The sequence below is a fragment of the Mastigoproctus giganteus genome, chromosome 3 (genome assembly GCF_048544385.1).
Source record: "Mastigoproctus giganteus isolate SK-2022 chromosome 3, ASM4854438v1, whole genome shotgun sequence".
NCBI classification, from domain to species: Eukaryota; Metazoa; Arthropoda; class Arachnida; order Uropygi; family Thelyphonidae; genus Mastigoproctus; species Mastigoproctus giganteus.
Window position 1 is genome coordinate 179,792,434 of NC_143577.1, and position 22,156 is coordinate 179,814,589.

Below are 22,156 nucleotides of genomic sequence, written 5' to 3' on the forward strand. Positions count from 1 at the left end.
GCTGTATAATAATGTTTTAAATGATTTTAATTACTATTGATGCAGTCCTGTAGTTAAAATTTGTTTATTTACACAACACAAGTCACCAACAGATCAGATAGTAGAAAATACAATATGATTCCCTACATGAAATTTATTGTAATGAAATTTATTGTCTAGAGTAGAGAAACACAATGTAACTTAAAAAATTATGCACTAAGCTAAAAGATTTAAAATTTTTGAGTTCATAGATACTATTGCATGACATATTAAATCATATCAATCTCGTAAGTGAAATGCTTCAAAACATTAGTGCAAACATGGCTGTATTTTTGACATCCATAAAAAATTTACAAAAATTGGCAAAGAAAACAGCAAGAACTTCTTTATTTATATAAACTCTAGACAAAAGGGAATAAATCAGGTTGGTCCACTTGAATCGATGACCTTGATGACCTTGAAGTTGATGACCTTGCTCAGATAGCTCACAAACTGAAAACGTATTTTGCATCTACCTTCACACGTGAGAAATTCAGTAAAGGAGTGGAGGACAAAAGCTTATTAAACTGTAAAAATAAGGTAGACTTCAGCCTTTATCAATCCACTGCAGGATGTTGAAGCAATTCATGTTGAAAGAAATGGACCATAATCTGCCACGCAGGTCCAGTACGTGTTGGCAGCATGACAGTATTTAGCAATCAGCAGCTTGAACCCCGGTCTATTAGAGCATGTGCTTGTGCTACTGCACTCCCATTCCTGAGCACTTGGCTACAGAAGACTATTAAACAGGGAGCTAAATGATTTTGTAATAACAGAGCAAAGTGCAGCAGAAATTGTTGAAGTTAACCATAAGAAAGGCACATGAGGTGGAGAGGATCTATCCAGTTATACTAAAGGCAGCAACAAAGGATGTAAGCAAACCATTGGCCATAATTATGGAGAATCCTTGCCCTCAAGGGAAGTCCCCATGGACTAGAGATGTGCAATTATATCCAAAATTCACAAAGAAGGATCAAAGGGTAACACAAATAATTAGAGAGAACCATTAGTTTAACTTTTGTTCCAGGGAAAATAATGGAGTCATTGGTTAAAGAAGCACTCCAGAATCAACTAGACAAGAGTGCAGTAATAATTCAGACAACATGGATTTGTTACGGGGAAGTCTAGTCTGACTAATTTGACTGAATACTATGATATGGTTACAAAAGAACTAGATGCAAAAAATAATTTTGATATCATATACTTGGATTTCGGTGCCTCCATAGCCAGGTGGGCAGGAGCAGCAGTGCGTAGCACACGCTTCTTGATTAGACCGGGGTTCGAGCCCGTGACAACCAAATATGGAAAGTTCAGGGAATGACCACCGCAATCCCAGGAGCAATTTAGCCTTAGTTGCTAATCCTCCAAAAAACCAAATAACAAACAAACAATGGGATTTCAGGAAAGCTTTTGATATTGTTGCACATAAAAGACTGCTGTACAAGATGGAGGAATGTGGTATTAAGGGCAAGTTTCTGCTATGGAGAAAGCAATGGTTGAGTGGAAGATAGAGAGATTAGTAATCAATGGACATTGCTCTTCATGGACTAATGATATTACTGGAGTTCCCCAGGGTTCGGTGCTGGAACCATTGTTGTTTTGTATATTTATCAATGATACTGATGAAGGTATATCAGGCTTAATGTTGAAGTTTGCAGATGATACAAAGGTTGGCAGGGTTGATAATGACAGTATGTAATGCAATAGGATCCACAAAAGTTGGGCAGATGGGCTGAGAAGTGGCAACTGAAGTTTTAACATTGACAAATGCAAAGTACTGCATATGGGTAGAAGTAATCCCAGAGAAATATACTAACTGTGTGGTACTACACTGAGGGTGGAAGAGAATGAAAAAGACATGGGGGCAACTGTGCAGTCAGATATGAAGTTTTCTGAACAGTGCAGATAGGTGGCCAGGGCAGGTCATGGGATCTTGTCAGTGATTTACAGGGATTTTGCTAGTAGGGATAAGGAGGTGATTATCCCTTTGATTAAGGCAATGGTCGTGCCAGACCTTGAGTACTGTGAAAAGGTCTGGAGGCCTCATTTTAGGAAGGATGTAGAGTACAGAGAAGGGCAACAAAATTGGTGAGAGGAACAAAGGGGGGGCCTCTTACCAAGAAGGGCTTAACTTCAGCAAATTGAGCTCCTGGAGACTAGGCACCTGCAAGATTATCAGATTGTGGTGTATAAGAATGGGTTGAGTTGTTGAAGGTGTTGAATGGATTGAGCATGCTTAATGCTGATGGGATTCTTCGTCTTGCTCAGATTACATATCTGAGGGGACATAAATTCAAATTGTGGAAAGACAGTTGTTGCATAGATGTGCAGAAATTTGCCTTTAACTAGCGGACTATTGATTGCTGGAACAAACTTCCATCTGTCGTAGAGGAAGTTGATAGCTTAAATTATTTGAGGTATTGCTCAGAACATCAAAGGCAGATATTGTTGGGATATCAGAGACGTGGTGTCACACAGATATAAGGAATGCAGAACTGGAATTTGGGGAGTACAATGTGTACAGGAAAGGAGGAGGGGTTATACTATTAGTTAAGAAACACACAAAATCCAAGGATGTGAAGCCAGTCAACATCGCTGGACAAGGCAGTGTCGAGTCAGTTTGGTGTGACATAAGCATTGGGAGATCAAAATTGAGAGTAGGAGTGTGCTATAGGCCTAATGACTCTGATGAGTATAATAAGAAACTGTACAGGAAAATAGAGTGGGCCAGTAAATCAGAGAGTCTTATAATGGGGGATTTTAATTTCCCAGATATTGACTGGAATTTGGGGGCTGATCACTCACACACTAGCAAGGCTTTTGTGGATTTATTGGATGATTGTTTTCTACATCAGCATCTTCGGGAGACAACTAAACGGAGTAATACTCTTGATTTGATTATCAGTAGTGATTCTTCATGCATTAAGAATCTGCAGATAAATGAACCACTAGGCGGCAGTGATCACAGTGTGCTGAAGTGGGATTTACTCAAAGAGGTAACTACCATTAGGGGTAAAGGGAAGAGTTATTGCTTTCGTAAAGGTGACTACGATGGACTGAGACAGTATTTAAATTCTATACAGTGTGACCAACTGATGATGTTACCAACAGCAAATTCAAAGTGGGAAGCATTCAAAGAACTTATCTTGGAAGCTACTAGGCTTTACATACCAACTAAGAAATATTGTTCAAGGTTTAGGCCTAAATGGATGTCAGATGAACTAATGAGACATATGGCAGAGAAGAAAAATGCATGGGATACATACAAATCACCACATGACACAGAAGCCTATGTTAGATATAAGCTGGTCTGTAACCAAGTCACAAAGGAGATTAGGCAGCAAAGGCAGATTACGAGAAATCCTTGGCAAAGGATGCAAAGAAAAACAACAAAGAGTTCTTTACCTATGTAAACTCTAGAAGGAAAGGGATGAATCAGATTGGTCTACTGGATATTGATGGTTCAACTGTTGATGATCCTGCTCAGGTGGCTTTTTTTTCTTTTTTTTTTTCTATGTAAACCCCAAACAAATAGTACTTAGTACCGTGCTTGGGTTGGAGGTTGAGAAGACGAATGAAGATATTTGTTGACATTGGACGTGAACTTCTGTAGATTGTAATTTTCAGAAAATACGTATGAAGGAAGCTTGTTCCAGAAAATGGCACTTGAATGAATAAACAAGGAAGATGAAAAGTTGGTTCTGTGAGTTTGAAGTTGGACAGTAAACGAATGTTGGCTTGTGGCAGCACGTGTTCGGACTGTTTTGAAAGAGAGAGAGTGGGAATTATAGAAGCCAATTCAGAAGAACAGTTCCCATGGAAGTATCTGTAGAAGAGGCATGCAGCAGAAACAGTACGTCTATGAGACAGCGATTGGAGAGACTCTGTTAGAGATGAATAATTAATTAACCTAACTGCCCTCTTCTGAATGGAATCAAGAAGCCTGAGAGAGGTTATGGGGGCACCACCCCAGATATGGGAACAATATTCCATGGCAGGGCGGATTTGCGATTTATACAGAGTGAGCAGCTGTTTGGAAGAAAAGTAACGCCGAGAGCGAAAGAGAAAACCAAGTTTTTTAGATGCAGAGGAAGCAATATTAGTAATGTGCTTGTGCCAAGAGAGATTAGAAGTCAGGGTAATCCCCAAAAGAGATATATCAACTTTCCTAGAAATTGAAGCACCAAAGATAAGCATAGGAGCAGAAGAATCCTTTTTGCGAGATATAAGACAAGACTGAGTTTTAGAAGGGTTGAAATCAACTAAGTTGTCTTTGCCCCACTGGAGAATTACCTGAAGATCGGCATTTAAGGAATTGGTAGCAGATTTTCGTGAAGTTGAAGCTGATTGAGCAGGACAGGACAAGTTGAAGCTGATTGAGCAGGACATGTTGCACATGGTAGGTTTATCAAAATGGAAAGTGGAATGCAATGTGCTATCATCGGCAAAACTATGGATAGGATTTCCAGTCAATGGAAGGTCATTAATATACAAGAGGAAAAGAGTGGGGGAAGAACTGAACCTTGGGGGACACCGGCATTAGTGGAGAAGTCAGAAGACAAAGAGCCATCTACCATCACCCTCGGTGAGCGATCAGAGAGAAAACTGGATAACCAATTCAACAAACTAAATGAGTATTTTGCATCTACATTCACCCATGAGGAGTTATTCAGGTAAGTTAAACTCTGGCAATGAGCTGGATGATTTTGTAATAACTGAGAGGAAAGCGGAGGAGAAATTGTTGAAGATAAACATAAGAAGGCACCCGGGGTGGACAGGATCTATCCAGTTATATTAAAGGAGGCAGCAAAGGAAGTAAGCAAACCCTTAGCCGTAATTATGAGAGCTTCTTTGGACTCAGGGAAGGTACCCATGAATTGGAGATGTGCAAATGTGACCCCAATTCACAAAGGAGGCTCAAAGGGCAACACAAGTAATTATAGACTTATTAGTTTAACTTCTGTTCCAGGAAAATTAATGGAGGCACTGGTTAAAGAAGCACTGCAGGATCATCTAGACAAGACTTCAGTTATAGCTCGGACACAGCATGGCTTTGTTAAGGGAAAGTCTTGCCTGACCAATTTGATTGGATACTATGATGCAGTCACAAAAGAACTGGATGCAGGGATTAACTTTGATATTATATATTTGGATCTTAGAAAGGCTTTTGATACTGTTGCACATGGAAGACTGCTGCACAAATTGGAGCAGTGTGGCATTGGAGGCAAACTACTGCTATAGATAAAGGGATGGTTGAGTGGGAGAAGACAGAGTGGTAATCAATGGACAATGCTCATCGTGGACTAATGTTATTAGTGGAGTGCCTCGGGGTTCAGTACTGGGTTCATTGTTGTTTTCTGTATTTATAAATGATATTGATGATGGTATATCAAACTTAATGTCCAAGTCTGCAGACGATAGGAAGGTTGGCAGGGTTGTTAAGGACACTGATGACAGTACGACAAATGTAAAGTACTACATATGGGAAGCAGCAACCCCAGAGTGATGTATCAACTCTGTGGTACTACACTGAGAGTGGTAGAGAACGAAAAGGACCTGGGGGTAATTGCGCAGGCAGATATGAAGTTTTCTGAGCAGTGCAGACGGACTGCAAGAATAGCTCATAGTGTCTTGTCAATGATATACAGGTATTTTTCTAACAGGGATAAGGAGGTGATTATTCCCTTATATAAGGCAATGGTCAGGCCACACCTTGTGTACTGTATACAGGTCTGAAGGCCTCATTTTAAGAAGGATGTAGAGTACAGAGAAGGGCACAAGTACAGAGAAGGGCAACAAGATTAGTGAATGGAACAAAGGGTTGCTCTTACGAAGAAAGGCTTAAATTTTGCAAATTACAGTGTCTGGAAACTAGGCACCTGCGAGGTGATCTGATTGAGGTGTATAAAGCCTTGAATGGTTTGAACATGCTGAATGCTAATTGAATTTTTCCTCTTGCTCAGTATAATCATTTGAGAGAGCATAAATTCAAATTGTGGAAAGACAGATGTAGGATAGATGTGCGGAAGTTGCCTTTAGCCAACGCGTGGTTGGTTGGTTGGTGGAACAGACTTCCATCCTTTGTTGTGGATGTTGATAGCCTAAATAAATTTAAGGCTGAGCTGGACAGGTACTCTGAATGAACGGAGGGGTGAAATGGGAGAGTTTTTTTTTTTTTTTTTGTGGCTAATGCTGCATAAGCTCGCTTTCTTGCATCAATCCTCTACTAATGGGTTATTCCATTTAAAGTGGCCCACGGGTCCCTGCTCGACCATCTTAAATTTTGTTGAAACTTGGTGTGGATGTTTAAACAGGTTTCAAATGAAGCTGAGCGAAATTTCAGTTCAAAATATAGTATGCTTGAGGCCAGTCAGCACCTTTTTTGTGGAGGTAACTTGCATTATGCGGAATAAATCACAAAAAATTTTCAAAGTTTTAAGTGTTACTGTTGCACAACATTGAAAGGTAGTGCTCTGAAACTTGGTATATCTAGTTAACTTTTGGCAGAGAATGCAAAACTTTTGGTGTCCAGGCTCAAAAACCTTCACATTTTTTCCAATGTGGGCTAAAACTGGCACCAAAAATTTGTCGCGACAAATTTAAGCAAGGATTTTGAAAGTTATAACTTTGAAAAAGAAACCTTGGGTTCCTTCTTCTTTGGACATTCCACTTACCAACTGCATGAATTCAGCCTAACTAAATATCAGCTCTTATACTTGTTTTCTGGCTGAGATATTTTCATTCAAAGATTGACTCAAATTTTGAAAGTCAAATTTGAACTATTTTAAGGGGCAAATATCTTAATGTGGGACACCTTCAATTCTCTTGTTTTTGCCACAAGTGGAAAGAGCAGAGTTTCAGCTACAAGGATCATGGTCTATCTGTTAATATCAAGCAGTTTTATTACCATATTGTTATTTTGTGAGATCATTTTTTTGCTGCAGAACACTTCCTTAATGCTGTTTATGCTGCATTATGCTGTTTAATGTTTAGAATAATCTAGAAATAGAGTATATTATAGAATATTCTAGCAGAATACCCAAGAATTATAGAATATTCTAGGATTTCAGACCATTCTAGAATATTCTTAAATTCCAAATAAAATAAGAAAAACTGATGAACATTCTAGAACTCTGGAATATTCTAGAATCATACAAATAAAAGTATTTGTATGATTCAAATAGCTGATATTTGAACCATGCTGTTATAAATGTGTTTTATCTTCATGATGAACAGTTTATTTTGTTCCTCTATTTTTTTATTGTTTGACTGTAATAAAGTTAATTAAGTTTTCACTGCTTGCAGAAATGTCCACTTATTAGTCAGCATGAAAGTCATGGAATTAGATTTTGCTGGAGATAATAGTAATAGAGGCATGTGATGCAAAAAAGCAAGCATATGAGCTTATGCAGCATCAGCCAACAAAAAAAAAAAAAATTCACACAACCATTCCCTCTAAATGTTTGTCCAGTTCCTCCTTGAATTTATTTAAGCTATCAACTTACACAACAACATGTGGAAGTTTATTCCAGTAATTACACCAATTCAAACCCAGGGGCTCTGGTGAGTATGGGCTTGGCACATCCAGGGTCCTAAGCTGGATATCGTTATTCTTCTCTTTCTTGGTGATTTCCCTTCTACTTCTGATCTGATGCTCTCTCTCTCTCTCTCTCTCTCTCTCTCTCTCTCTCTCTCTCTCTCTCTCTCTCTCTCTCTCTCTCCTCTCCCTCTCTCTCTCTCTCTCAGGGTAATTCAGAAATTTTTTTTTTGCTGGTGCAGCATAAGCCTCAGGCTTCCTTGCACCATATAGCTAATAATAATAAAATAATAATTGCCTGTACTGCCTTTTTGTTCCACCAATACATTGCCTGTATTTATGACAATAATTGGTGGATTGGAAATATTTGTAAAATTTCATTTGAAGAACATGATGTATTGGTAAATTTAATGCATCCTCATGGAGCAGCTTGCTCATTTCATTGGCCTGCTAGACAAGATGTCTGCTGAATTCCTGAACAACAAATTATTGCCAATCTTCCAGCTCCAAAAACAACAACAATGGGGCAACAATATAGCTTGCCTGAAGTAGTAATATCAACCATTAATGAAAAATTCCATTACGAAGCAGTTTTTTTTTTTTTTTTTTGATTTGGTAGTTGTTGGCGCATCGGCTTCTATGGCCATATTGCACCTCCCAAGATTTTTGCAGTACTTTGATCCAAGCCCGAGGCGGGAATCGAACCCGCGACCTTGGGTTGCCGGGCAGGTACTTTACCCACTCGGCTAGCCCGGTCGGCTTACGAAGCAGTGATTCAATATCTTCACAGTCACTTGCTTATTTCAAATTGTATTGTGTTTTAAATAAATTTTGTTGCAGTTATAACTTCTTTCAAGCTTAGAAACCAATAGAACATCTTTATGCTTGGAATCCTAAATAAAGCCACTTTTCAGGCTTGGAAACTTGTACTAAAGAAACCCATGCAATTTCTTTTCTTGCCATTTACACCTCCATTGTAAAAAATACAGATCTTTTTTGTGTATTGGCAATATATCCTTTCTTTTTAAAGCACAGGGTGGAGTAATTGCAGAAATTTTCACTCTTGTAAATGCAATAGTTCTGTCCTTATTGAGATGTGAAACTTCACCATCAAATAAGTATGCAAATATTATGTTGAAAATAGAAAATGTTTAAGGCCTTAATTAGCAAGACACAAAACTGAAAAACCATGATTCTTGTTGCTTAAAACCTGCTCTTTCCAATGGTGGAAAACCGAGAGAATTGAAGGTGTCCCACATTAAGATGGGACACCTTCAAGATAGGTCAACTCCCCTAAAGATAGGTCACATTTTGACTTGCAAATTTTGAGTCTAGCTCCGAAGGAAAATATCTCAGCCAGCAAACAAGTATAAGAGCTCATATTTAGTTAGGCTGAATTCATGTAGATGTTATATGAAATGCCCCAAGAAAAAGGTACCAAAGGTTTTTATTTCAAAGTTATGACTTTCAAAAGTCTTGCTTAAATTTGTCACAACAAATTTTTGGTGCCAGTTTTAGACCACATTGTAAAAAATGTGAAGGTTTTTGAGTCTGGACACCAAAGGTTTTGCATTCTCCCAAAAGTTAACTAGGTATACCAAGTTTCAGAGCACTACCTTTCAATGTTGTGCAACAGTAACACTTAAAACTTTGAAAATTTTTTGTGATTTACTCCGCATAACACAAGTGACCTCCACAAAAAATGTGCTGGTGCCTCAAGCATACTATATTTTAAACTGAATTTTTGCACAGCTTCTTTGGAAACCTGTTTAAACATCTACACCAAGTTTCAACAAAATTGAAGTTTGTCAAGCAGGGACCATCTTCAAAATTAGGCCACTTGACATGGAATCACCCTAATGCTAATGCTAACTTTTATTTTGAATTGTTCTGATGTCAGCTATGAGAAAATGCAACAAGAAGCAAAACAATTTTTGTGAATACCTTGATGCTATACAAAACTTCCAAACTGTTGAACAAGTTCAGTGAAGAAAAAAAGTAAGCATTTTGACTACAAGCATGAGGACGAATCGTTGCAACAGCCAAAAGATAAATTTCAAGTAGATTTCACCACCATTTTAGATGTTGCAATATATTCCCTAAACGAAAGATCTGAACAACTAAAACTACACAACAAGTAGTTTGAGTTTTTCTATGATTTACATAAATCGAATGATTCTGATCACAAAAAACTTCGACAGAATTGTAATGATTGGCAAATACATTTAACAGACAGAGATAACAAAGACATAAATGGAACTGAGTTGTTCGACAAAATATGTGCATTCAGGGATCTTTTTAAATTGGATTCAGATAAATTTGAAAATCCGTATGAAACATTAAAATTAATTTCGACAAATAAATTGCCTCTTCTGCACTTAACAATAGCCCTAAGAATTTTATTAACAATTCTGGTGAGTTGTAAGCGGGGAAAGATTAATTTTCCAGATTAAAACTTATTAAAAACTATTTAAGATCGGGTATGTTACAAGATAGGCTTGTAAATCTGGTAATGATATCTACAGAACACGATATTAGTGAACAATTAAATGTATCTGAACTTGTACGTGATTTTATCAATATTAAAGCACAAAGTGAGAATGTAATTGATTTAAATAAAATTAATAAAAAATGTATTTTAATTTCTATTTATTCAAAAGCGCTAAATACATTTCTGCATAAGTCCCCAAAAACCCTGCTGCCAGGCCTGCATCTATATAACAAAATTTTCTTTTCTCTATTTGAATTTATACCCCCTCCAGTGCATAATCTGAGCAAGAGGAAGAATCCCATCCCATAAGCACTGAACTTGTTCAAACCATTCAATGCCTTATATACCTCAATCAGAAAACCTAGAAGGTGTCTAGTCTGCAAATGCTGCAATCTGCAGAAATTACTTTCTTGGTAAGAGCAACCCTTTGTTCCCCTCACCAATCTTGTTGCCGCTCTCTGTACTCATTCCAGCAGCTCTACATCCTTCCTAAAATGAGGCCTCCACGCCTGTATGCAGTACCCAAGGTTTGACCTAATCATTGCCTTATACAAAGGGATAATCACCTCAACCCTGCCAGTAAAAATTCCAGTATATCATTACCAAGACCACATGAGCAGCTCTGGCAGCATGTCTGCACCGCTCAGAAAATTTCATATCTGACTGCACAATTACCCACAAGTCTTATTAATTCCCCGCTACCGTGAGTGTAATACTGCACAGTTGATACACTACTCTGAGTTGCTGCTACCCATATGCAATACTCTGTATTTCTCGATGTTAAACCTCACTTGCCACATCTCAGCCCATCTGCCCAACTTTTCTAGATCCTGTTGCAATAGCATTTGTCATTACTATCATTAGCAACCCTGACAACCTTCATATCATCTGAAAACTTGGACATTAAGCCTGATATATCTTCATCAATATCATTGATATATATAGTAAACAACAACAGGCCCAACAGCAAATCCTGGGGAGTCCACTAATAACATTAGTCCACAAAGAACAGTGTCCATTGATTCCCACTCTGTCTTCTTTCCACTCAACCATCCCTTTATTCAAGCAGCAACTTGCCCTTAATGCTTTACTGCTTCAATTTGTACAGTAGTATTCCATATACAACAGTATGAAAAGCATTCCTGAAATCCAAGTATATGTTTTCAAACTTATTTTTTGCATCCAGTTCCTTTGTGACATCATAATATCCAATCAAATGGTCAGAAAAGACTTCCCCTTAACAAACCCATTCTGTGTCTGAATTAACACTGCAGTCTTGTCTATATGATCCTGCAATGCTTCTTTAACCAGTGACTCCATTATTTTCCCCAGGACAGAAACTAACAGGTATGTAATTAATAGTGTCTCCCTTTTATCCCCTTCTATAAATTGGGGATACATTTGCACATCTGCAGTCTTTTTGACCTCCGCTGAGTCCAAGGACACTATCAAAATTAATGCTAAAGGTTTGCTTATTTCCTTTGATGCCTTCTTTAATATAACTGGATAGATCCCATTGATCCCAGGGGCTTTACTTATGTTTAACTTCAACAATTGCTCCTACACTTCGCTCTCAGTTATTACAAAAAAAAATCATTTAGCTCCCTCTTAGAGTTTGATAGGCTTCTGGCATCCACTTCCCTGCAGAATTCCTCATATGTGCATGTAGATGCAAAATACTCATTCATTTGCCAGTTAAGCAGGATCATCAACAGTTGAATAATCAATATGAAGTGGACAAATCTGATTCTTCCCCTTTCTTCTAGAGGTTACCTAAGTAAAGGACTCTTTACTGTTTTTCTTTGCATCATTTGCCAAAAATTCACTTCCCTAAACTGTTTTGTGACTTTATTATAGATTAGCTTATAACTACCATAGGTTTCTGTGTCGGGTGATAATTTTTATGCATCCCATGGATTTTTTTTTTCTCTGCCACAAGTCTTATTAGTTCATCTCACAGCCCTTTATGCCTAAACCTTGAACAGTATTTCTCAGTTGGTATGAAAAGCCTAGTAGCTTCCAAGATTAATTTCTTCAATGCTTCCCATTTAGAATTTGCTGTAGGTAACATCATCCATTGGTCCCACTGTATAGAATTTTAAAGTCTGAAACCACTTTACAAAAGCAAAAACCCCTCCCTTTACCCGTGATGGTATGTAAATCCCACATCAGCAACCTGGAATCACTGCCACCAATGGTTCCTTTATCTGCAGATTCTTAATGCATGGATGATCACTGATAATCAGATCAAGAGATTTACTCCCTCTCGTTGCCTCAAACATTCTGCTGTAGAAAAACAATCATCCAATAAATCCACAAAAGTCGTACTTGTGCACATGTGACCAACCCACAAGTTCCAGTCAATATCTGGGAACTTAAAATCCCCCATTATAAGACATTCTGATTTACTGGTCCACTTAATTTCTCTGTAGTTCATTCTACTCATCAGAGTCCTTTACCCTATAACACACTCCTACTCTCATTTTTGCTTTCCCAGTGGTTCCCAGTGGTTTATTTCCTTTGATGCCTTCTTTAATATAACTGGATAGATCCCATTGATCCCAGGGGCTTTACTTATGTTTAACTTCAACAATTGCTCCTACACTTTGCTGTAGGTCACACCAAACTGATTCAACATTACACTGACCACCATGCCAATTGGATGTACTGCCTTAGATTTAATATGCTTGTTAACTAAGGACTTAACCCCCACCCCTATCCTGTCTGTCATTTCTGTATACATTGTACTCCCCAAATCCCAACTCTGCATTCCTTATATCTGTGACACTGTCTCTGATAGCCCAACAATATCCACCTTTGATGTCTTGACCAGCACATCAAATTTATTTAGTATACACCTAGAACTAGTGTACATGCAAGTATACATGTACCTTTTCTTATTCTTAGTTACCCTAACACAGCCCATGTATTTACTTGTTCCGTGATAAAGCCCAACAGTCCTTGAAATCTCCAGCACCAATCTTTCAAGGCTGCTGCTCATTCTAATAGAATGTGTCAAGTCAAAAATAAAATATATTAAAATGTATAGACAAACTACAAATTGTTTACCATGTCAATCCATAAAAAACACAAACATGTAGTAAATAATAAAAACAAAGAATAAAAGTGCATGAACAGTAAAAGAATAAAAAGTACAAGGAAAGTAAAGAATAAAAAAAGTACAAGAAAAGTAGAGAATAAAAAAAGTACAAGAAAAGTAAAGAATAAAAAAAGTACAAGAAAAGTAAAGAATAAAAAGTACAAGAAAAGTAAAGAATAAAAGTACAAAGCTATTTGTTATATTGTTAAAGGCTTGCAATTTCTAAAAAATTCTGAAATTTCTGACTATTTTCAGATAATATCTGACAATGTATAAAGCCGTTTAGTGCTTTTAACCATCTGATTGTTGGTTAAAAGCACTAAAAGAAACAGTATGCACAGATAAAATCTGAACATTCAATAAAACATGTTTCATTATTAAAATATCCTTACACTGCTTGCACACAGGTCATCAAATTCCTATGGGTGAGGGTAGGGAAGCCGGGGGGGGGGGGGGGGGGCATATAACCCCTTAACAAAAATTCAAAATAAAAAAAAAAAGCTCCATGTGTTATATTGCCAAATGTTTGGAAAGCATATTATTAGCATGTTACCTGATTAATATGCATATTATTAATATCATTCACATGCTTTCCTAATATTCAAATAAAGATAATCAATCAACATTATTTATGTGCATTTAAACATTCCTAGGTATATTTAAAAAAAAAAAAATGCTCAAAAACCTGGTCACCATAACTCCCCCATTACAATAATACCTGCATACAATGCTGAGTGAGGAAAGCCAGAACCCTTTCCAATTAATAAGCCAACTAGACTACCATAACTGGATTATAAGCTTAATCTTCTTTAATTTTTTGAAGCCTGCTCATGTTATGAATGTTGCCATTGGACATAGTTATCATTAAAAAAATTTTATTATTAAAAGTAGTAGTAGTGGTGGTGGTGGTGGTGGTAGTACTGGAAAATGGGACAAGGATGCAAATTTATATAAAAAAAGTAAAGTAAAGTGCAGCCATTATCAACTAACTGCAGGATGGAAGCCTCCTCAACAATTCATGCTGAGGGAAATGGGCAATAATCTGCCACATTGGTCCAGTGTGGGTTGGCAGATCGACCGTATTCAGCAGTCAGGGGCTTGAACCCCGGTCTGCTCAAAGAGCGTGTGCTAGCATGAGCAAAAAAAAAAAAAAAAAAAAAAATTGCTGATCACTTGCCAGTGTAATTAATAATGTAGACTGGAAGTGCATAGCATACTGAAGAAATAGTAGTAGTAGTAGTGGTGGTGGTGGTGGTAGCAAGTAGTGGCATGTGATGCAGGAAAGCAAGTGTATGAACTTATGCAGCATCAGCAAAAAAAACAAATTAAAAAACAATCCCCTCTAAATGTTTGTCCAGTTCCTCCTTATTTTTATTTAACCTATCAACTTCCACATTGACAGAGGGAGTTTGTTCCAGCAATTAACCACCCGCTGGCTAAAGGCAAATTACCGCACATCTATTCTACATCTGTCCTTCCTCAATTTCAATTTATGGCCCCTTAGGTTCGTAATCTGAACAAGTGGTTCATAATCTGAACTTGAGCACCTCTGAATTCTAAACAATCCCATCAGAATTCAGAGGTGCTCAATCCATTCAAGGCCTTATACACCTCAATCAGATCACCTCGCAGGCACCTAGTCTCCAGCTGCTGCAATTTGCAGAACTTAAGCCTCTCCTGGTAAGAGGATCCCTTCATTCCCCCTCACCAATCTTGTTGCCCTTCTCTGTACACGCTCAAGAAAATCTACATCCTTCCTAAAATGAGGGCTCCAGACCTGCACGCAGTACTCAAGGCGTGGCCTGACCATTGCCTTATACAGAGGGACAATCACCTTTTCCCGGCAAGCAAAATTCCTATATATCATTGACAAAACCCCATAACCTGCAATGGCAGCCTGTCTGCATTGCTCAGAAAACTTCATATCTGACTGCATAATTACTCCCAGGTCTTTTTCATTTTCTACCACCTTAAGGGTAGTACCAAACAGTTGTTACGTTTCTCTGGGGTTACTTCTACCCATATGCAGTACTTTGCATTTTTCAATGTTAAACTTCAGTTACTACTTCTCAGCCCATATGCCCCAATTTTCTAGATCCTGTTGCAGTAAAACATTGCCATTTCTGTCATTAACAACCCTGCCAACCTTTGTATCATCTGCAAACTTCGATACTAAGCCTGATATATCGTCATCAATATCATTGATAAATATACAAAACAACAGTGGACCCAACACCGAACCCTGTGGGACTCCACTAATAACATTAGTCCACGAAGAGTAGCAAACATTGATTACCACCCTCTGTCTTCTCCCACTCAACCATCCTTTAATGCATTGTAGCAACTTACCCTTAATACCATTCTGCTCCAATTTGTACAGTAGTCTTCCATGCGCAACAGTGTCAAAAAACTTTCCTGAAATCCAAGTATATGATATCAATTATTTTTTGCATCCAGTTCCTTTGTAACCACATCATAATAACCAAATTTTTCAGACAAGACTTTCCCTTAACAAACCCATGTTGTGTCTGAATTATTGCTGCAGTCTTGCCTAGATGATCCTGCAATGCATCTTTAACCAGTGACTCCATTATTTTACCCAGAACAAAAATTTAACTAACTGGTCTGTAAATACTCGTGTCACCCTTCGATCCCCCTTTGTGAATTGGGGATACATTTGCACATCTCCAGTCCGTGGGGACCTCCCCTGAGTCCAAGGATGCTCTCATAATTATGGCTAAGGGTTTGCTTCCTTCCTTTGCTGCCTCCTTTAGTATAACTGGATAAATCCTATCCACCCCAGATGCCTTTCTTATATTTAACTTCAACAATTTCTCCTCCACTTTGCTCTCAGTTATTACAAAATCATTCAGCACCCTGTTACAATTTGATAACCTTGTGGCATTTTCAAAGCTTAATAATTCCTCATGTGTGAATGTAGATGCAAAATACTCATTCAGTTTGTTTGCTATCTGAGCAGGATCACCAACAGTCGAACCATTGATATCAAGTGGACCAATCAGATTCATCCCCTTCCTTTTAGAGTTTATATAAGTAAAGAAATCCTTGCTGTTTTTCTTAGCATCCTTTGCCAAAGATTTCTCTTAATCTGCCTTCACCTGCCTAACCTCCTTTTAGACTTGATTATAGACTAGCTTATGTGTTGCCTGATAATTTATATCACAGAAGCCTATGATAATTTATCATAGGCTTCTGTGTCGCCTGATAATTCATATGCATCCCATGCATTTTTCTTCTCTGCCACGAGTCTCATTAGTTCATTTTACAACCATTTAGGCCTAAACTTTGAACAATATTTCTTAATAGGTATGAAACATTTAGTAACTTCCACTATTAATTCCTTGAATGCTTCCCACTTAGAATTTGCTGTTGGTAACATCATCAGTTGGTCCCACTGTACAGAATTTAAAAACTGACTGATGTTACCAACATCAGTCAGTTTTTAAATGATGGTAATTATATCTTTAAGTAAATCCCACATCGGTACGCTGTGATCACTGCCACCAAATGGTTCCTTTATTAGCAAATTCTTAATACACGAATGATCACTGCTGATAACCAGATCAAGAGTATTACCCTTTCTGGGTGCCTCTTGAACGTGCTGCTGCTGCAGAAAACAATCATCCAATAAATCCACAAATGTCTTACTACTGTGCGAGTGACCAACCCATAAGTTCCAGTCTATATCTAGGAAGTTAAAATCCCCCATTATAAGACATTCTGATTTACTAGCCCACTCTATTTCTCTGTTTAATTGTTTATTGTACTCATTCGAGTCATTAGGCCTATAACACACACTCCTACTCTTATTTTTGCTTTCGCAGTACTTATGTCACACCAAACTGATTCAACAGTGCACTGCTCATCTATATCAACTGAATGCACTTCTTTTGATTTTGTTTTTCTTAATTAATAGCATAACACCTCCTCCTTTCCTATCCTGTCTGTACACATTGTACTCCCCAAATTCCAGTTCTGCATTCATTATATCTGTGTGACACCACATCTCTGCTATCCCAACAATATCTGCCTTTGATGTCTTCACCAACATTTCAAATTCATCAAATTTATTTACTATACTTCTAGCATTGGTATACATGCAAGTATACATGTAACTTATTATTATTACCCTAACACATCCCATATACCCACCTGTTTCACGATGACTGCCATCAGTCCCTGAAACCTCCAACACCCCCTCACTCCAGGCCACTGCTTATAATATTAGAAGTAGTGCAAGAATCACGTACACCTCTGCCTGAGGCTACTTTTAACCTTGTAGCCTATGAATCCCCCCAAGCTAGCAGTTTTCTGACCCACCTAACACTGCCTCAATAGCATCAACAAATATTCTTGCACCCTTTCTATTTAAGTGTATCCCATCTCTGTAGAGGCAGCCTCTCCTGTTAATAAGCACAGACGAGGCTGAAAAAAATTCTACCCCTTGAGCCTTGTACATTTCCTCCAGGGCCGAATTGATTGACAAGGCTCTCATCATGTACTCTCTCCTATTGTGTCTGGGCAGAATTGCAGACACTTTCAAATTTAACCCTAACTCAACTTTTTTGCAAAATTGACCTGTACTTTTTAAGTAAATCTGCAGACTTCCTTCTCTTAATGTCATTGGTGCCAACGTGTACAACAATATCATCCTTTGTGCTCTTAAAAGATGATATATGCTTTACAACATCATCAACTTTTGCCCCTGGCCGGCATACCCTAGTCCTATTCCATCTATCCTTTTTACAAAATATATTCCCTGTCTCCCTGAAAATAGAGTTACCGACGATAACTAACTCCTGTGGGACTAGCGCATTCTGCCTTGGAGATTGCCACTATGTTGCCTGATGCCCAGGAATGAGCTCTGGTGTTGATTTGGGCAGCTGAGAGCTTGACGGGCCCCTCATATTAATTTCTTCAGGGGCATCTACCCTATACCTCAAGCTCTCATAGACATCCATCAGAACGCTGAGTTGATGCCTTATTTCTAGACACACTCTGCACCTGGCACACACACACAAAGACATCCTCCTCGGCTAGATCATGTTCCGTTCCAGAGAGTTCAGCAAACATTTCACAAGTTGCACATTTTTTTAGGCTGTGATGCATTGAAAAATCGCCCTCCTCAGTTCTCCCAGGAGTCACAGCACACCTGCCACTTTTCTGCTCTAGTCTGGGGCATGATATTTTTAATTAATAAGATCAATAAATTTAATTAATTAATTGTCAATACTACACTATCTAACAGAATCCTAAATGCAGGGATGCGAATTACGCTTATAATTTTATGTTAGAGCTACCTAGTTACCACAATTAAAAAATTTGAATTCCCTACCACTCTATACAAAAACAATGGCTGTAAGGTTCGAACGAAACAACGGTTTTATGTATATTAAGTAGTAATCTACAAAAACTTTTATCTAAATTAAAAATAACCAGCATAACTAGAACTGTAAGGCTACTTATAAAGTACAATATAAAATAACAATTAGGTAAATAAAAATATAAAATAACAATTAGGTACATTTTTTTAATTTTTTTTATTTTTTTTTATTATAATATATTAATTTTTAGCTTTTTTGCTGAATTTAAAACTGGGTTTTTAATTATGCTTAGCAACTCAAGCAGAAAAGATCAACCAATAATAAATGAGAGAAACGAATAATAATACAAAATGTTTTTACAATAGTAAAGGTTTTTTCACTCAACCCCTGAATCGTTGAACAGTTGTTCAACCCCTTGAATGGCTGTTCCTGTTTTGTTTCTGTGAAGCTGTCAAAATCAAAGTTCTATGGAAGATTAGACAGCCCTCACTGGTATCTCAGAGGTGACACATGAGGATTGGAGTACAAAAAACACAGATGCTATTGCTCGCCTGGCACATGTTAAATACCAACAAAAAATAAATTTCTTTTAATTCTTAGTACACCAAAACAAAAATAGAAAATACAGTATAATTATTTAGAGAACAATCGGGGCAAGACCCATGACAGGATTTCTAAATTTAAAACAGGGTGTCTGTCAGATGCTATGGTAGCCATGAAAAATTAACTATTTTAAGTTTCTGCTTTTGGCATACAAAATACACCAGAGTAGCATATATGGGTTAATGGCTGATCAAATTTTATTATTAAAAACAGCTTTCCAGAATATGTGTACAAAACAATTTTATAACTGTTTTATTCAACTATTATTTCTCAGAATTACTGTTTATACCTATGGTATTGCTTAAACTGCAGCCATTATCAATCCAATGCAAGATGGACGCCTCCCCAACAATTCATGCTGAGGATCATAATCTGCCACACTGGTCCAGTGCAGGTTGGCAGATAATCCGTATTTAGCAGTTAGGGGCTTGAACCATGATATACTCAAAGAACATTTGCTACTGCACTACCGCTCCTGACCTTTCACTAAGACTAGTAAACCCACCAGGTACACAGGCAATTTTTAGCTATTTGTAATTCAATTGTTCCCGGCTCTATTAGTAAACAACCATTAAGCTGGTTAATGAACAGATATCAGGAAAGCATCATGCTGACAGATTTTCAGGGAATTGTTTAAGTTACATGTAACTAGTAATTTTGCATATACTTGATTACACAATGGCAGATAACATTTTTAAAATACAATGACAAATTAACCAGTAAACCATAAACCAGTCTAAAGCACTTTTTTAAACTCAACATTCTTTCCACTGTTATGGTCTATGGAAATTCTGGTGTCACTGTATGATCTACACATATACCTGCTGCCTCTTCAAAATCTCTGGTCTGGAGATGACTTTGAGGGGTTATTAAGATAATCCTGCTAATTTTTTCATAAGAAATATTTCTGAGATTAGCTGTAATAATAATAAAGAAATAAATTAAAAATTATTTGTTAGGAAAAAAAACTAATGAGTTCTTACCAAATCTAATTAGCAACTAAAAGGTAATTACAAAAGAACTGCTTGCCAAAAATAATTCTGACATCCTATACTTAGTTTTCAGTAAAGCTTATACCACATGAGCAACAGCTGTTCAAGCTGAGGTACCGAATACAAGTTACTAATAGGGATGGTTAAGTGGTAGGAGACGGAATAGTTATTAAAAGCCACTGCTCTTCTAGACTAATGTTCTTAGTGTAGTACCATATTAGGTCCCTTAATGTTTTCAATATTTATTAACAATATCAATGATGGCACATCAAGTTTAATGTTGAAGTGGTTGAAAATAAAAAGTTGGCCAGGATGGCTAATGAGAGTAATCAGACTACATTCCAACAAGACCTGTATAAGGTAAGCAGATGGGCTGAAAATTGGCAGTTGATGTTTAACACTGATAAATGTAAGGCAAATAAAAAGCAATAAATGTGCTACACTACCTTACAATGATAAATGCAAGGTGGAGGGAATGAAAAAGATAGTTATAGAATGAAAAGGATAATTATAGAGCCCAACATGAAGTTTTCTGAGCAGTGCAAGCAAGCTGCTAGGCCAGCTCAAGTGATTGAAGATAAGCAACAAAAACTTTGCCAGCTCAACAATTTTTCCCCTTACATAATAATTTCTAGGAATGTATAATCTGTGTAACTTGAGACATACCAATATAATTTTCCACAGTTAGAAATGTTGAGTAAACATTTGCTTAGTCCTTCTTATCAAATAATGTCTCTCAATAAAAAATGTACAGGCTAACAGAACAGTTTTAAAAAGTCTATGATTGCATGTGACAAGTGGGCCTGCAATTTTACATGGAATTTCTAATACAACACAGCAATGTGTCATTCTGTACAAAAAAGTGCTGGATCTCATGATTAACACCTAACAAGAACACTGTTAATATGTATAATAATGGTATCACATCTGAAAAACAAACAAATCATCCTACAGACTGGGCAATTTGTTGTCATATCAAACTCTTTACCATTAATTATTATGCATTTAAAATATGCTTTATTTCAGTAATCAGCAATTTTCAACACATCAAAAAGGTGTAATTCTAAGATAAACAATTTTTTAACATAAATTCCAAAATATCTTACTTTCACTGGAATAACTCCACTTACCATTACTTGACTTCAGATCTCTATGTATTAAAGAAATGGGTGCTTCTGAATGTAAGTAATACATGCCACGAGCAATCTGAATAGCCCAATTAACAAGTACATCAGGCAATATTTTCCTACCACTTAAAACCCTATTTAGCGGTCCTCCACGTGCATATTCCATTACCAAACATAAATTTGGTTCTTCTAAACATACCCCCTTTAATGTAACAATGTTTGGATGATTTAACAACCAGAACAGTTTTGCTTCTTGCCTCACATTCTCAGTTGTTACACTAATATCCTCATCAGGATCTTGCCTTGCAGCTTTAACTGCGACCTCCTGCTCTCTCCAAAAGCCACGATATACCTTGCCAAATCCTCCTACTCCTATAACTTCTTCCAGTTCTAATTCACAAAAGTTAATTTCAAATGGCCTACCATCATTTCCCACTGGTTCAACGTTGTTAACATCTTGCTGAGTAACGAAATTGCTCGGGAAAATTCCAACCTTATCACTAATTTTTCCTGTCCACCAGCCCTCATCTCCTGATATTTTTGCGTCTTTGGATAGCACTTCCACCTGTTCACCACGTCGTAATGACAGTTCATCTTCACCTGCCGCCTCATAATCATATATAGCTGTCCAAAACCTATTTTTGTCTTCACGGCCATTCTCGCCTCTCAGAGGAGCCTGAATTGGTTCCATGGACAATATAATAATACTAGGCATCCGTCAAAAAATTAGGATAGGACGTAAGCCCCTCGTATTTAATTCTGAACCGGTAAGGGGCCCTCCTATACCAGTCTCTTGAAGGAGCCTGGAGGCTACTGCTACAAATGCAGCTCATTTACATACTGTTAGGCCTAAACCTATACGAATATTATATAAAACATTACATTACGGAATGAATGCGAAGGAATAAATACACAACAATAAATACCAAAGAATGAGCAGAAT

At 37.4% G+C, this 22,156-nt stretch overlaps 1 protein-coding gene across 1 annotated transcript in view; it reads right to left on the reverse strand.

Moving 5' to 3' along the window:
- Positions 1-21,928, reverse strand: part of LOC150088443 (mitogen-activated protein kinase kinase kinase 11-like) — a 241,747-nt gene extending 219,819 nt beyond the window's left edge. The window contains exon 1 of the mRNA XM_090370160.1: positions 21,217-21,928. Coding sequence (XP_090226286.1) covers positions 21,217-21,928 — 712 coding nt within the window. The remainder of the gene's footprint in view (positions 1-21,216) is intronic.
- Positions 21,929-22,156: the final 228 nt, after the last annotated feature.